This window comes from Nothobranchius furzeri, chromosome 5, assembly GCF_043380555.1.
Source record: "Nothobranchius furzeri strain GRZ-AD chromosome 5, NfurGRZ-RIMD1, whole genome shotgun sequence".
Lineage (NCBI taxonomy): Eukaryota > Metazoa > Chordata > Actinopteri > Cyprinodontiformes > Nothobranchiidae > Nothobranchius > Nothobranchius furzeri.
Window position 1 is genome coordinate 81,642,017 of NC_091745.1, and position 15,987 is coordinate 81,658,003.

General features: G+C 49.0%; 1 protein-coding gene across 3 annotated transcripts in view; it reads right to left on the minus strand.

The window, feature by feature from the left end:
- Positions 1–15,987, minus strand: part of tsnare1 (T-SNARE Domain Containing 1) — a 259,913-nt gene that overhangs the window by 134,589 nt on the left and 109,337 nt on the right. For all 3 annotated transcript variants that reach the window (XM_070551261.1, XM_070551262.1, XM_070551263.1), the window contains exons 5-7: positions 3,224–3,314; positions 3,052–3,126; positions 2,816–2,872 (exon numbers count right to left, since the gene is read on the minus strand). In XM_070551261.1, the coding sequence (XP_070407362.1) occupies positions 2,816–2,872; positions 3,052–3,126; positions 3,224–3,314 (223 nt within the window). The remainder of the gene's footprint in view (positions 1–2,815; positions 2,873–3,051; positions 3,127–3,223; positions 3,315–15,987) is intronic.

Sequence of the window (15,987 nt, forward strand, 5' to 3'; positions counted from 1 at the left end):
AATGAAGAGCTCCTCCGCTCACTGATATTTACCTAAATAACAATACAGATGGTGGCTGGGATTAAGCTCCGTTCCCTACGTGGGAACCTTCTGTAGCGTGTGCAAATAAAAGCAGAACGTGATAGCCAGAGAACAGTCGGCTTGAGTCCTTTGCATTGCTAATGTGTTTCCTTTTCGTACGACTGATTGCACATCTAATTCTGGTTGAGGGGCCTGTGTGTGTCAGAGCACAGGACCCAACCTGGGCTGACTCACGACGCTCTGTCTACTGGCCAGCGTGACTCACCACTCAGCTAATTCTGCTGTGGCGAGCTCACTCCTCCGCAACGACGCACACTTCTGGAATACATTAGTCCAATCCTCCGTGGAGCAGAAAACAAAAGAGAAGGCTCGAACAACTGTCCTCCTGGTGCTTCATCATACAACTTCAGCTACTTCCAACAATTACAACTTCTCTCATCTGTTATGGATGATATGGTGTTTATTCAGAAGACTTGTTTAGGAACATTAACATCCATCTAAAAAAGCCTCCATGTGTGTGAGAACCTAAACGTTGTCTCTCATCACAAATGCTTCTGCATCACAGACCCTCTCCTTCTCTCCTACTGCTTACATTAAATGCACTTCCACAGTGCACCTCCCGATTGGCTTGCTGGCTGCAATGCACCCAACGCAGTCAGAAAATATAATGCCTCATCCAGCTTCCACCGCCAGAAGCCGTTTCCATGTCATGCTGCAGACCTTGGTCATGTGCCTGCAGAGGGTCATTCTCTCCTCTAAGGAAAAAAACTGATGGATTTTTAGTCTCTTTGAGGGAACAATGGTTCGTCACAGCATCTTTACTCCAAGTTCAAGCTGCAATCAACTGTTCATTCAGTCCAAACCCACTGGAGGGTTTGAAGCTCAGACACTCAACATTCACCAGCGGTTGTGTTTGTAGCCATTCTGTCAGCTAACCAGGTGAGATAGATAGATCCATAGTCTGCAGTCCAAACATGGCGGAGAAGGAGCGTGCACATGCTGCCATCACGTTGCTTTTTGATTGGCTACACGTTACATTCAGCAGGCAGCTCCCTGGTTTGTTCTCAAAACTCAAACCAACACAATCAAACACATTTGAAAGCCCGGCTGTTTGATTGGAGCGGTGCCGACCAGAGAGCTCATAAAGGATGATTTATGCTTGACGCGTCCGTGAGGTCCGCACGGCTCCGCGCGGAAAAGTTGCGTCATTTTAACAACCACGCCCCTCCACCGCGTCTCCGCACGGCTCAAAAGTTCCGCAACGCGCACCTCGGAAAATTTCTAACCACGCAGACGGACGGACGCGGAAAAACATGGCGGACCAGCAAGAACTAGTATGGCAGAGGTTGGTAAACACAGACATTTGTATGATTCAGCTCTCAGAGATCACCGTGATCAACATGTTGTTAATAATTCTTGAAGAGAAATAGCTCGCACTGTCGGAAAAGACGAGGACGCTGTTAAAAATGCTGGAATGCCGTGTTGTAAACAGTAATTTTTACTTCTACTATGGTGTAGTGTTGGGTGCATGCTGTAGAGCTCCATGCTGCCCCCTACAGTTTGGGAGAATATTGGCTCACCGCAGAGACAAGCCGCATGAACCATAAACGCTGCGAGCTGTGAAGCGCGTTCCAGCCGCGAGCCGCATCACCGCGTGGAAAGTAAACGCGTCAAGCATAAACCAAGCTTCACACACCACACAAGGTAGGAGTGTCTGATAGGATTATCTTTAGAGAGTGAACTTTTACTGTTTGGACAGTTCTGTGTGTTGGCTGAATCGTTGGGTCCCTGTGGGGTTAGCCTTCTTCCAGGACTGCCTTTTGTTACCGGTTCTGTTCATTCACTCACGGACAGAACTTCTAGGTGATGCTGTGGGGTGGAGGGTGTCACATTTGGTGGCCGGAAAATCTCATCTGTGCTTTTTGCAGATGATGTTGTCCTTTTGTGACTTTCAGCTCTTGCTGCTCTGGCAGCTTATTGTGAAGCAGCGAGGATCAGCACCTCCAAACAGGAAAGTGTGTTGTGGTGAAGAAGAAGCTGAGCTGGAAGGTGGAAGGTTCTGATCCATGTTCAAACCCTCACCTATAGGCCATGAGTGTCCAAAAACAGTTCCGTGGTTTCCTGCTATTGACAGTTACCATGGTAACAAGACCTTAATGAGTCACTGGCAGCAGCTTTAAGATGTCTGTGGATCTCTGTTCACTTTGCACCATGGCTGTCAAACTCCGGTCCTGGAGGGCCCGCGTGTTTTAGTGTTTTCCTGCTTCAGCACATCTGATTTCTATGAGCAGGTGATCAACAGGCTTCTGGGGAGCCTGAGAAGCTGCTGCACAGGTGAATCAAGTGTGTTGAACAGGGAAGCAACACAAAGATGCAGGACATCGGGCCAACGTCCTAAATGACCGTCATGCACATGCTAGATATGTGCTGTAGTTTAGAGCAGTGGCTCCACGTTCACTGTTTGTAGTTAATCCTTTGATGCATGAGAATCACGTAAATCTGCAGTTTAATGGGAGTAACCTCGTGCACGAGTCTGTGGGTAGTCGTATCCTGTCATTTCAGATTCTGTCCATGCAGCTATCAGACTTGTTGCTAATCAGAAATCAGGAAACATTCACGCACGCTGTTGTGAGTGCTGATTGCCAGACTGGCTCCCGGCTTTAACTTGCCCATAAACACAAATAAACCACATCCTAGAAAGGTTATGAAGAGTAGAGTGTGATGAATGAAGTTCACACCGTCTCATCGAACGACAGCCAGACAAAGGGAGGCTTTATTCTCCACAGCGGCTCACCTTGGTTGTGTCGCTGTGTGCCGGCGGCAGCAAGGCCCTCGAGCGCTCGGCAATTTTCTGAAAGAGGAGCAAATGAACAGGCAGGGTCAAGAGGACACTTTCTTCCCTAATGACAGGACTTTAGTGTGATTTGCTGCTGTGCACACTAAATAGCCTTTCACATGTGCTCTTCTTTCCCTTTAGAGGAGCACATGCATTTACTGTATCAGCAGGTCTGTGCTGAACAAAGCTGCTACCTTCTGGAGATCCCCGTAGCGCTGCACAGAATCGGAGAGCTCCGTCTTCAGTCTGGTTAGGCGAAGGCGATCTTGCTGTGCAACAAAATAAAATTAGCTTCACAATTAATCTGCTGTTAATTGTCACAAAAGGCCGTTTGTGAGGAGAGTGAGGAAGCATAAAGTGGGCTACCCGTGAAGAGCCGCTGATTATGTCAGAGAGCTGTTTGATGAGATGACTGGTGCTGGTGATGACCTTGTTGGTTTGCTGCTGGGTGCTGTGTCTGGTACAGGAAGACAGACATGGAGGAATTATAGCACGATATTCCACAGACTGCCTGGCACACACCATAAACACAGTCATGAGAGCAACACTAGAAAAAGGAAACAACAGCTGACATTTCTGAAGAAAATGAGTTTGAATCACAGATTTGCCTTCGGGTCTAAACTGTCTGTAGATCGTCTGTTCCCAGAGCATCCTTTTGGTTTAGTGGAAAAACATGTTTAGCCCTTCAACACCTACTGCCACCTAGCGAATGGGGTTGGTTAAGCAGGGACAAAGAATCTGAAAATAACAGATTCTCCCGCCTCTGCTCTCCTCCCGACAACCCTCGAGTAGACAGAGTACACACAGGGCCTTTAGGACGGTGGGAAGTTAAAAAGGATCATCAGCCATGTGAAGCTAGCTCTAGAAAGCAACAGGACTTTGTTGAGACAGTTAACGCTGCGTTAGCACATCTACAGAACAAGCTAGCTGTAGAATGCAAAAGCAAAAATGAACGTTTAGCCATCGTCTGCCGACCATGACGGTAGGGGTGTGGTCGTGACAGCGTGTGAAGATGGTCAGATGCGTGAGAGTTGGCAGTCCTGCAACAACCAGATGGTCCAATAGAACGTGTTATTGGTCTAGCGTCTTAGACAAATGTGAGAGAACCAATTCATAGAAATCTTTTTTTTTTCATAGCTATGCTAGGTTTGCACATTTCTTGTCATGATCCTGCCATGCCCGGACCTCCGTGCAACATCATTCATCTCATCAGCCTTCATGCAGCAGTAATGTCCAGACATGGTCAGTATTTCATGTACAGTTTGACCCCTTCAGTATTTGGTCATATGGAGGCAGGAGTCTACATTTGTGGCCTTTAATCTGCCGGATCCTGCCATTCCATCAGCTGGAGTCCAGGCCTCTCTGCAGCTCTGAACACACAATAACATGTTGTCAACAAACTGTTTACTTCTCAAGGTCCTTCTGTGCCAAGCCTGCCTGCTCATCTGGGCCGGACTGGACGGTTATAAGAGTGACTGTTTTCAGCTCACATGTCTCAATCAGTCATGAAATGGAAAGAACATATATATATATATATATATATATATATATATATATGTATATATATATATATATATATATATATATATATATATATATGGTAATCAGTAATGTTTGATATGACAAGGCAATCATCACCTACACTCAGACACAAGGACAAATTAGAGTAAGGTTAAACTCACAGAGACACAGAGATATTTCTTTAGCCCTAATCAGAGCATCCGGGATCTGAAAGATGGCGTGATGTTCTGAGGTTCTTGGTAATATTCCAGTGGCACGTTCCGATTGGACAAAAATTCATAATACGAGAATATGACAACAGAGCTCACGAGACGGTGAGTCAGCTCTAGAGAAAGCTACGGAACGGCCGTCCGGAGCGAACCCTCTTTAACCCAGTGCATTTCTGACAAGCTGTCAAACACCTAGCTAAAAGCTGCCTACCGCTGACACAGCAAACAATTCCTGCTGATACTGTTCCGACTCCCTAAGAGTCCTTCTGGACGCAAACTAGTTCCAACCTGTCATGACCTGGAGACGACTCTGGACTGACCTGGTCGTACTTCGGTTTTCCTACGGACTTCGGTACCTTGGGGTCACCCGACCCCCGTCATCTCGGATCCATTGGGGTACGTAGACATGACAGATTGTGTTTGATGCCTTTTTGATAAGAACCAACTTCATAGTTTAATGCAAACCAATTAGTTTGACACTCAGGACTCAAGTCTTCTAGATACGAAGGTTCTGATAACCTCACATTCACACATGGTCACCGTGCATCACCTTCCATCCACCTAGATCCATCCATCACAGTAACATTAGCTAACTTGTCATGTTTTTAATTGTTTGGAAAATAAATTCTTACTTTTTATAAACCTGACTCTCTTCTTGACTCAATACGAAGTGTTCTACAATTCCTGAATAAAACAATCAAGACCAATCAGACTGGATTTCCATATTTATATGGAAATTCACACCACATTGGTCAAAGTGTAGAGTAGTATATGAAGTTTTAAAAGCACCCAAATGCAGACATAACTACCCTCTACACAGCACACCTGGTCCCCTCATCAAGCTCATGCCCCACACCTGCCTCACCAGCTATGTAATCCACAGTCTTCCACCGGCACTCGGCCAGATTATTGAACGCTTCTGCTACTAAGTCTTCCAGCCTTTTTCATCCTGCCTGATCACAGCCTCCTGACCTCGTTTCCACGTCTGACCCTTGCCAAGAACTCTGCCTGCCTACACGACACTCGCCTGTTCACTGACTCTGTCTCCAGCCTCGCCCTCTACGGGTAACGGCACATTTTAGCTTTTTGCTAATAAAGACTTTTAAAGTTACTGTGTTTTGGTGTCCTCATGGGTCCTCCAGTCCAGTCATTACATTTCTAGTGATGCTATGTTAGAACGTTGTGAAGAGACATGAAAGATGTTTTCAGCTCATTTGTGTCCCAAAAGTGAAATTGTAGCTTTAAGTAAGTCAAGATATCTCTGGAGCTCAGGTCGACTTCAAAGTACAAATGTAGTTTTTTTTTCACAGGAAGTTGGACTTGAACCCTCCCACTGTCCTTAAGGGGGTCACCCCGTGAGGGAAGTTGACCATTGAGCAGGATTGATGATTTATCCCTTGGGTCCACATGGCAGGGGTGAGGAGTGAGGAGGAGTGAGCACCACCTCACCCTGACACGTAGATAGATCGATCGATCGATCGATCGATAGATAGATCGATAGATCGATAGATCGATAGATAGATAGATCGATAGATAGATAGATGATAGATAGATAGATAGATGATAGATAGATAGATAGATAGATAGATAGATAGATAGATAGATAGATAGATAGATAGATAGATAGATAGATAGATAGATAGATGATAGATAGATAGATAGATAGATAGATAGATAGATAGATAGATAGATAGATAGATAGATAGATAGATAGATAGATAGATCGATAGATCGATAGATCGATAGATCGATAGATAGATAGATAGATAGATCGATCGATAGATAGATAGATAGATAGATAGATAGATAGATAGATAGATAGATAGATGGATGGACGGACGGACGGACGGACGGACGGACGGACGGACGGACGGACGGACGAACGGACGAACGGATGGATGGATGGATGGATGGACGGATGGATGGACGGACGGACGGACGGATGGACGGATGGACGGACGGACGGACGGATGGATGGACGGATGGACGGATGGACGGACGGACGGATGAATGGATGGATGGATGGATGGATGGATGGATGGATGGATGGATGGATGGATGGATGGATGGATGGACGGATGGATGGACGGATGGACGGACGGACGGACGGATGGATGGACGGATGGACGGATGGACGGACGGATGGATGAATGGATGGATGGATGGATGGATGGATGGATGGATGGATGGACGGATGGATGGATGGATGGATGGATGGATGGATGGACGGACGGACGGACGGACGGACGGACGGATGGACGGATGGACGGACGGACGGACGGATGGATGGACGGATGGACGGATGGACGGACGGATGGATGAATGGATGGATGGATGGATGGATGGATGGATGGATGGATGGATGGACGGACGGATGGATGGACGGATGGATGGACGGACGGACGGACGGACGGATGGACGGATGGACGGATGGATGGAACCAACAGGCACAAAGCTGATGTATTTTCTAACACACTGAGTGAAGAGACCAAATCACCACAGAAACAGAAGAGTGGATGATTTCAGACTTTTCTTGGTAGAAAGTGACGACAGAGAGCGAGGCGTCTCACTGACACAAGTCTCAGATGATGTGTGACTGATGTGGTGAATGTTCACTGATGGTGGATGGAGATGGACCTTGTTCTGTCTCTCTCTAGCAGCGTCTCTGAGGTGAGAGGTTGGAGCTGGAGACTGCAGCTCGTCTGCTGGGAAGCCAGGTTAAGACCGGTATTAAACACCTTTGCTGTCAGGTCATCCTGGGCTTACAATACACACTCCACCCCTGACCTCGGGTTCCCTGACTTGACAACTCATCGGGCGGCTCCACCAAGACAAAAGCATCTCAGCTGCTGCTTCTCAAATATTGATCTCCATGAAGAGCAGAGCGGATTGTCCTTTTGCTTGTTTTCAGAAAAACCAAGCGTCATGAGGAAAAGCTCAAGTGGTAAACTTCCTCTATCAGCTGGGACTGTGGGAACTTCAGAGCTTACAAGTTGGTTTGTAGCAAGAAAAGAAAATTTGAAAACGAGTCAAAAAGTGGAAATATTGATCATTAAAAATGAACCAAGATGAAAGTCCCTGGCCCCGTTTGGTTGATGACATTTAACGTTCTACTGAGATTTAGGCCCAAACGAGCACAACCCAGCACTCTTATTTAGTCGCATTAGCCGCAGCAGGAGGCTGGACATGGAGGTGATGTTTGACATGCATGAAAACGTTTGGCTGCATTGGACGAGTTTCCGCTGTCGGAACATCCGGGCAACTTTTCCGAAACGTCTCGTGTGCGTGTCTCCACTTCAGCGGGCCGGCTGAAAGGCCCGTTTTCAGGAACGGACTGAGTACCTGAGCTGGAGTCGGTACTCAGAAAGGCCCGGTCGAGTTGCTGAGCAGAACTTTTGCTTAACTCAAGCTGATTGGTTGTAACTCAGTAGAAAATGACATCATCCAAAACAAGCAGCATTAGTAAAGCTGTGAGAGTGGATGGTGAGGCGGAACAGGAAGGAAAATAACGTTAATGTTGGCGAACACCTTCTGGCGCTGGTCAGTGACATCACTCACAGCTGATGGCGACAGACTGGCGTCTGAGCAGAGTGCTGAAGGGCTGACTTGTTCCCCTCACAGAAAAGTCTGGACCTCCTTCAGCAGAAACACACTTTTGTTTTGGTTTACGTACAGAACAGCCTCTGTTCAGAGAAACTGAGTTGAAGCCCCTCTGCACTGAGAAGCTAATGGCCAGTCGGAGCGCAGACACAGCTGCTGTAAACTTTTACGTCAGCAACAGCAAAACCAGTCACGTCCAGCTTAAACTAGAAGACAAAATCTCTGTTTCTCTGAGCAGAGGCTGTTCAGGCAGCTGTGGGTTAGGTATGGACTCTTCTCTGTTTAGCCCCCTCAGCCTCCGGGCTGTGGATCATCGTCCTGTTTTTGTCGTCTCACATGAAGTCTACGTTTGTGAATCTCACAACGACAGGAGCTCTTAAAACAGGGAGCAGAGGCAGATCCTCTCCTCCCTCAGGACCTCATGTTCGGCATCGTCTGCCAGTCAACTTCAGGGTTCATTTCAAGATCCTGGTTCTGGTCTATAGGGCCTTACATGGACAAGCACCATCTTACATTGGGGATCTTCTTAGTCCCTACACCCCCAGCAGGTCCCTGAGGTCCAGTGACTAAAGCCTACTGGTTGTGCAGCACCAGGCTAAAGGTCAAAGGTGACAGATCATCTGCTGCTGTGGCCCCCAGACTCTGGACCTCTCTCCCCCTGAGCCTGAGATCAGTGGACTCAGTGGTCTCCTTTAAAAAGCAGCTGAAGACTCACTTGTTCAAGCTGGCTTTTGTATGACCTTCTTCACCTCTCTCTCTTTATTCTGCTCTCCCCACCTATTCCACCTTCCTCAGGATCCACTGGTTTCCCTCTTTCCTGTTCACTCTCTCTCTTAACTCATTCGCTGCCAGCGTTTCTCACCGTTTTTACTGTTTTAAGAGTGACAGAACGTTGCACGCTAGGATGATGTCATCGCCAAAACAACCAGAACAAAGTGGAGACTCACCTCATACATCAGGAAGAAGCCGTGTGCTTCGAGCGTTATCCGTTCTTTCATAATCCGTTGTCGAACTGTGATCGGCAGAAGCTTTTCCGGTTCACGCCTCCTTTTTTTTTTTTTTACGGGAACGGCCCAAAACGATCTCCTAACACATGGATGTTCTGCTTCCTGATCACGTGACGTGTGATGTATGCCGATGAAGATCGGCTTCAGGGCTGAGATTGTTCTCTCAGCGCGGGGGCTCTTCCGATGATCAAACAGTAAAAAAACGTTGTCATTGGCAGTGAATGAGTTATTTCTTATCACAATTGTCTCTTTTAGCTCATTTTAAATATATTTTTAATCATTTTCTAAATGCTTTTTTATATTTTTACATTTTTTGTTTTTGTGAAGCGCCTCCTGATTTCGATCTTGAGAGGCGCTATAGAAATGATATTTTCTTCTTCTTCGGTCACAACAAACATAATTAAATTCATTAAACAACACTGATTAGCATTACTTCCTGTTAATGAATCCTGGGGTGAAGAAAGTTGGGAGCTGTTTTAGTCGTACGTCATGTTCTGGTTGCTCCTGTTGCACCTCGCATCTGAAGACAGGCTCGTTGGATGGGAGCTCGTCACAAAACTAAAGAAGCTTGACTAGTGGGTTAGGGTCAGCCACTAACCCTAACCCTAACCCACTCTTGTTTAGGATGCCTGCTATTGTTGGTTTCCTCCAACACATCCAGCACCAAGGACAGTAGAAAGATGTGTTTGGGCCGAGAAGTTCCAGTACCTTCCAGAATGAGCTGCTTAAGAAAGCAAACAGCATGGCCATGCCCACCCACCCCCTAATTGGCTGGGCATTTATCACTGTGACAGTGGGATAATACGATTCACATCCATGTTTCCTCCAGCAGCAGCATCAGTCTATGGTACATCCTAATGTTTTAAAGCTACTCTGAAAACAAGCTGTCATGTCCTGTGTCCTTTGTGTCCCCGTCCCTTCCATGTCCCCTTGGGACAAACTGTATTTATATCACATTCATTTTCTTCCCTTACCTGTATTTTGTAGTGTACTTCGTGTTTTCCTTTAGTTCAGTTCCTATCCTGTGGTGTCCATGACCTTTGACGCAGATTATTAGTTTATTATATTATTAGATTATTCGTTTATTAGATTATTAGTTTATTATATTATTAGTTTATTGGATTATTAATTTATTGGATTATTAAATAATGAGTTTATTAGATAATATGTTTATTTGTTTATTATTTATTTGTTCTCCTTGAACCGTCACCTTATCATGGTGGAGGAGTTTGAGTGCACTAATGATCCCAGCAGCTAGGTTGTCTGGGGCACTTTGTGCCCCTGGTAGGGTCTCCCATGTCAAATGGGTCTTAGGTGAAGGGTGAGACAAAGAACGGTTCACAGGATCTTTCATGGATGTAAAGTCAAAGAGTCGGAGTACCCGGCCCGGAGGGTGACCGGGGTCCCACCCTGGAGCCAGGCCTGGGGTTGGGGCCCGTGAGCGAGCGCCTGGTGGCCGGGCTTTCACCCATGGGGCCCGGCCGGGCCCAGCCCGAACCGGATAGATGAGCTCATCCAACTGTGGACCCACCACCCGCAGGAGGAACATGAAGGGTCCGGTGCAGTGTGGATCGGGTGGCAGTTCGATACCCGGTCAAGGAAACTGGTTTTTGGGACATGAAACGTCACCTCACTGGCGGGGAAGGAGCAGGAGCTTGTGGCAGAGGTTGAGCGGTACCGGCTAGATATAGTCGGACTCACCTCGACACATAGCATTGGCTCTGGAACCCAAGTCCTGGAGAGGGGTTGGACACTCTCCTTTGCTGGAGTTGCTCCGGGTGAGAGGCGGAGGGCTGGGGTTGGCTTTTTGTTAGCCCCAAGACTCTCTGCCTGTGTGTTGGGGTTTACCCCGGGGGACGAGAGGGTAGCTTCCCCCCGCCTTCGGGTCGGGGAACGGGTCCTGACTGTTGTTTGTGCTCATGGGCCAAATATCAGTTCAGAGTACCCACCCTTTTTGGAGTCCCTGGGACGAGTGCTAGATAGTGCTCCATCAGGGGACTCCATTGTCCTGCTGGGGGACTTCAATGCTCACGTGGGCAATGACAGCATGACCTGGAGGGGTGTGATTGGGAGGAACGGCCCGCCTGATCTGAACTCGAGCGGTGTTTTGTTATTGGACTTCTGTGCAAGCCGCAGTTTGGCCATAACGAACACCATGTTCGAACATAAGGATGCTCATCGGTACACTTGGTACCAGGGCAGCCTAGGTCGCAGGTCGATGATAGATTTTGTAGTCGTATCATCTGACCTGCGGCCGTATGTTTTGGACACCCGAGTGAAGAGAGGAGCGGAGCTGTCAACTGATCACCACCTGGTGGTGAGTTGGATCAGATGGCAAGGGAACATGCCGCGTAGACCTGGCAGACCCAAACGCATAGTGAGGGTCTGCTGGGAACGCCTGGCAGAAGAACCTGTCAAGACGGTCTTCAACTCCCACCTCCGGCAGAGCTTTGACCGCGTCCCGAGAGCAGTGGGGGACATTGAGTCCGAGTGGGCCTTGTTCCACTCTGCGATTGTTGAGGCGGCTGTTGCTAGCTGTGGTTGCAAGGTGGCCGGGGCCAGTCGTGGTGGCAACCCCCGTACCCACTGGTGGACACCAGAGGTTCAGGGAGCCGTCAGGCTGAAGAAGGAGGCCTACAGGGCGTGGCTGGTCTGTGGGTCTCCGGAGGCAGCAGACAGGTACCGGATAGCCAAGCGGGGTGCAGCAGTGGCAGTTGCCGAGGCAAAATCTCGGGCGTGGGAGGAGTTTGGTGAGGCCATGGAGAAAGACTATCGATCGGCTCCAAAGAGGTTCTGGCAAACTGTCCGGCGCCTCAGGAGAGGAAGGCAGCAACTCGCTCACACTGTTTACAGTGGGGATGGGGAGCTGCTGACGTCAACTGAGGCTATAGTCGGACGGTGGAAGGAATACTTTGAGGAGCTCCTCAATCCCACCAATGCGCATTCCGAGGAGGAACCAGAGCCGGGAGACCTGGGGATGGACTGTCCAATCTCGGGGGCAGAAGTTGCTGAGGTAGTCAAACAACGACACAGCGGCGGAGCCCCGGGGGCGGATGAGATTCATCTTGGGTATCTCAGGGCTATGGATGTTGTAGGGCTGTCGTGGTTGACACGTCACTGCAACATTGTGTGGTCATCGGGGGCAGTTCCTAGGGAGTGGCAGACTGGGGTGGTGGTCCCCATCTTTAAGAAGGGTGACCTGAGGGTGTGTTCCAACTATAGGGGGATCACACTCCTCAGCCTCCCTGGAAAGGTCTACTCCAAGGTACTGGAGAGGAGGGTCCGATCGATAGTTGAATCTCAGATAGAGGAGGAGCAATGTGGTTTTCGTCCTGGCCGTGGAACTGTGGACCAGCTCTATACCCTTGCAAGGGTGATGGAGGGGGCATGGGAGTTTGCCCAACCAATCCACATGTGTTTTGTGGATTTGGAGAAGGCTTATGACCGTGTCCCCAGGGGCACCCTGTGGGGGACGCTCCAGGAGTATGGGGTGGGTGGCTTTCTGTTAAGGGCCATTCAGTCCCTTTAGAGGAGCGTGAGTTTGGTCCGCATAGCCGGTAGTAAGTCGGACCTGTTCCCAGTGAGGGTTGGACTCCGCCAGGGCTGCCCTTTGTCACCGGTTCTGTTCATTACCTTTATGGACAGAATTTCTAGGAGCAGCCGTGGTGTGGAGTGTATCGAGTTTGGTGGCGGGAGAATCTCGTCCCTGCTTTTTGCGGATGATGTGGTCCTCCTAGCTTCATCCAGCTCTGACCTTCAGCTCTTGCTGGTAGGTTCGCGGCCGAGTGTGAAGCGGCTGGGATGAGGATCAGCACCTCCAAATATGAGACCATGGTTCTCGACCGGAAAAGGGTGGCTTGCCAACTCTGGGTCGGGGGAGAGGTCCTACCTCAAGTGGAGGAGTTTAAGTATCTCGGGGTCTTGTTCACGAGTGAGGGTGGGAGGGATCTGGAGATCGACAGGCGGATTGGTTCGGCGTCTGCAGTGATGCGGACGCCGAACCAATCTGTCGTGGGGAAGAGGGAGCTGAGCCAGAAAGCCAGGCTCTCGATTTACCGGTCGATCTACGTCCCAATCCTCACCTATGGTCATGAGCTTTGGGTAATGACCGAAAGAACAAGATCGCGGATACAAGCGGCCGAAATGAGTTTCCTCCGTAGGGTGGCCGGGCTCAGCCTTAGAGATAGGGTGAGGAGCTCGGACATTCGGGAGGGACTCGGAGTAGAACCGCTGCTCCTCCGGATCGAAAGGAGCCAGTTGAGGTGGTTTGGGCATCTGGTCAGGATGCCTCCTGGACGCCTCCCCGGGGAGGTGTTTCGGGCATGTCCTGCCGGCAGAAGGCCCCCGGGTCGACCCAGGACACGTTGGAGAGGTTACATCTCCAATCTGGTCCGGGAACGCCTTGGGGTCCTGCCGGAGGAGCTGGTGGAGAAGGCCGGGGAGAGGACGGTCTGGAGCTCCCTAGTTGGGATGCTGCCCCCGCGACCCGGACCCGGATAAGTGGAGGAAGACGACGACGTTTATAATTTTATTTGATTATTAGTTTATTGGATTATTAGATTATTAGACTGTTAGTTTATTCTTATCTTTTCAGCCTTCCAGCTTGTATATCTGCAGCTAAGTGTTTCTTACATTTATCTTCCTCCCTCCATGTGTTATTACTGCATTTGGTTGGTTTTACTATCTGGTTATTTTAGATAGAAATCCCCCCCCCCCCCCCCCCCCCCCAGCCTGTTAGCCACACCTGTCTTCCATCAGCATCAGTCATCAGCACACCTGCTCCCTTCGTCTCCACCCACTTCCTCTCATTTAAAGCCCGGTTCCGTCAGGGTCCCGTTGGTTCCTCTGATATGTGTCAGATATGCTTTTCCTCCTGACCTCATTCTGCACAGTGAAGCGTTTACGGCAACGGCGAGCTGCTTCCAGGATGAAATGCATTTGGTTGCTACCTGAACGAACAGCATTCTGACACAAGCTAGTTGAAAACCTGTTTTCATGCCTCTTAGCGACATTCTAACGTAGAAGAGCTATAAACGGGCCGTGGACATCCTCCACCAGTAACACTTTATGCACTGAAAACAACTACGGGACCGTCCGGTTGTCGGGTCTTACAGAACCACCACACTTCCCTGGGTCCTCCGCTCCTTACACACTCACGTATTTAAAATGCTGATGTGCTCTTGAGCCAGGCTAGTTCATCTTTACCTGGAACAGAAGCACAACATTTCTGCTTTAAACATTCTTACATCGCTCTCGTCTGCTGACTTGGTATAGAGTGGTTCACCCTTTCATCGTGTCTACAAACGATTGAAATGGACTGACTATATCTGCTTGTGTTCTCTAGAACAGCAAAGTAATAAAGTAGAGTCTCTCTGTGGGATTTGGTCAGCAGCTTCATCAGAGGAGATCCGCTCCTGTGACTGAAGCCACAGAAGCCGTTATGTAAAGCTGCAGTGCGACCCGTGTGTGTGCGGATGATCTTTGATGATTCATCTGTGAGTCAGTGGGAGCCCCGCCCACAGCTAACATGCTCGTACCAAACCATCAGATCTCGCCCACTTCCGGGGACCCAGGAGGACCTCTGTAGTTTCACAGCACAGTGATGCATCTGCTGGTCAGAATCGTCCCCCAGAGCCAGCAGCAACATGATGAAAATGGAGCTGCTCATAAAGTGAATTTCAATCAGCCGCCTCTGTTGTGTGCCTCTCACTGCTTGCTGTTTGTTATTCCTCTGGGCTTTGACAGATTCTGGTGAAGGCAAACTGGGAGCAGCTGGCTGCAGGGGGAGGTGTGAGGCCCGGGTAGGCAGGGTGTGGGACCAGGGCTTAATTTGAGCCGGATCTTGAAAGGACCGTTCCGGCAACTGTCTGCTAGGATCCGGCAACTCGCGCGATAAACTGGAAGCCCTCAACACACCCAGGGCAGCCCGAAACGATCCTGGATCTACTGATATTAGATCATCTATGTGGACTCTCTGGGGATTATTTAGAGCTGAGAGGCGCAGAGCTCTGATCGTTGAAGCGCTCCAGACAGATGCATCCTGAGCACGACCGCAGCGACAATCTCAAAGTGTCGCCACCTCAAAAACAAATGTAATACAAGATCGTTCATGTCGGCTAATATGCTGTCATGCTTTCAGTCCTTTAGGTGTGCCTGATGCGTTTAACTGCTGCGGTGCAGAGCGCATCACCTGTTTCATCCTCCGGTGACTTCACCGTGCCGGTGCGCCCAGCGCGCACTCCGCTGTTTTTGCAGTCGGTAGATCTTTTAGAACTGCAGTTCAGAGGTAACTCATGAGGTGCATATGTATGAACCTGGGGGGGGGGGGGGGGGGGGGGGCATTAATTCAGGCCGGGAATTTTGAAACCATCCCAGGCCACCGCCCGTTTCACGCTGAACACTAAAAGTGGGTGAGGTTGGGCGCCTACTGATGTAAAAGTGTAAGACAACTCAATTAAAACTTCCCATGTGCCCTGATGCTTTACTCTAAGATATAAATATTTGTGTTCTGCTGCTATAATCTATATTTATGTTGCATAAACTGAAATTATATTTATTCTGTTAAACGTGCCTCCTGCACATCAGATGAAACCGGCCAGACACCATCATCCACCTGAACTACAGGTACCAGGTACACGTCTGGGTCAAGGGAATGCCCCCACAAGCAGACATAAAAGTGTGTGTGTGGGGGGGGGGGGCTCTTCATTGCTAAATGATGCATCATCAGTGTCATTTAGGTTTACTATAGTAGCACAGATTAAATGGACAGCCTCAACAATGGAAGAAGCCTTCT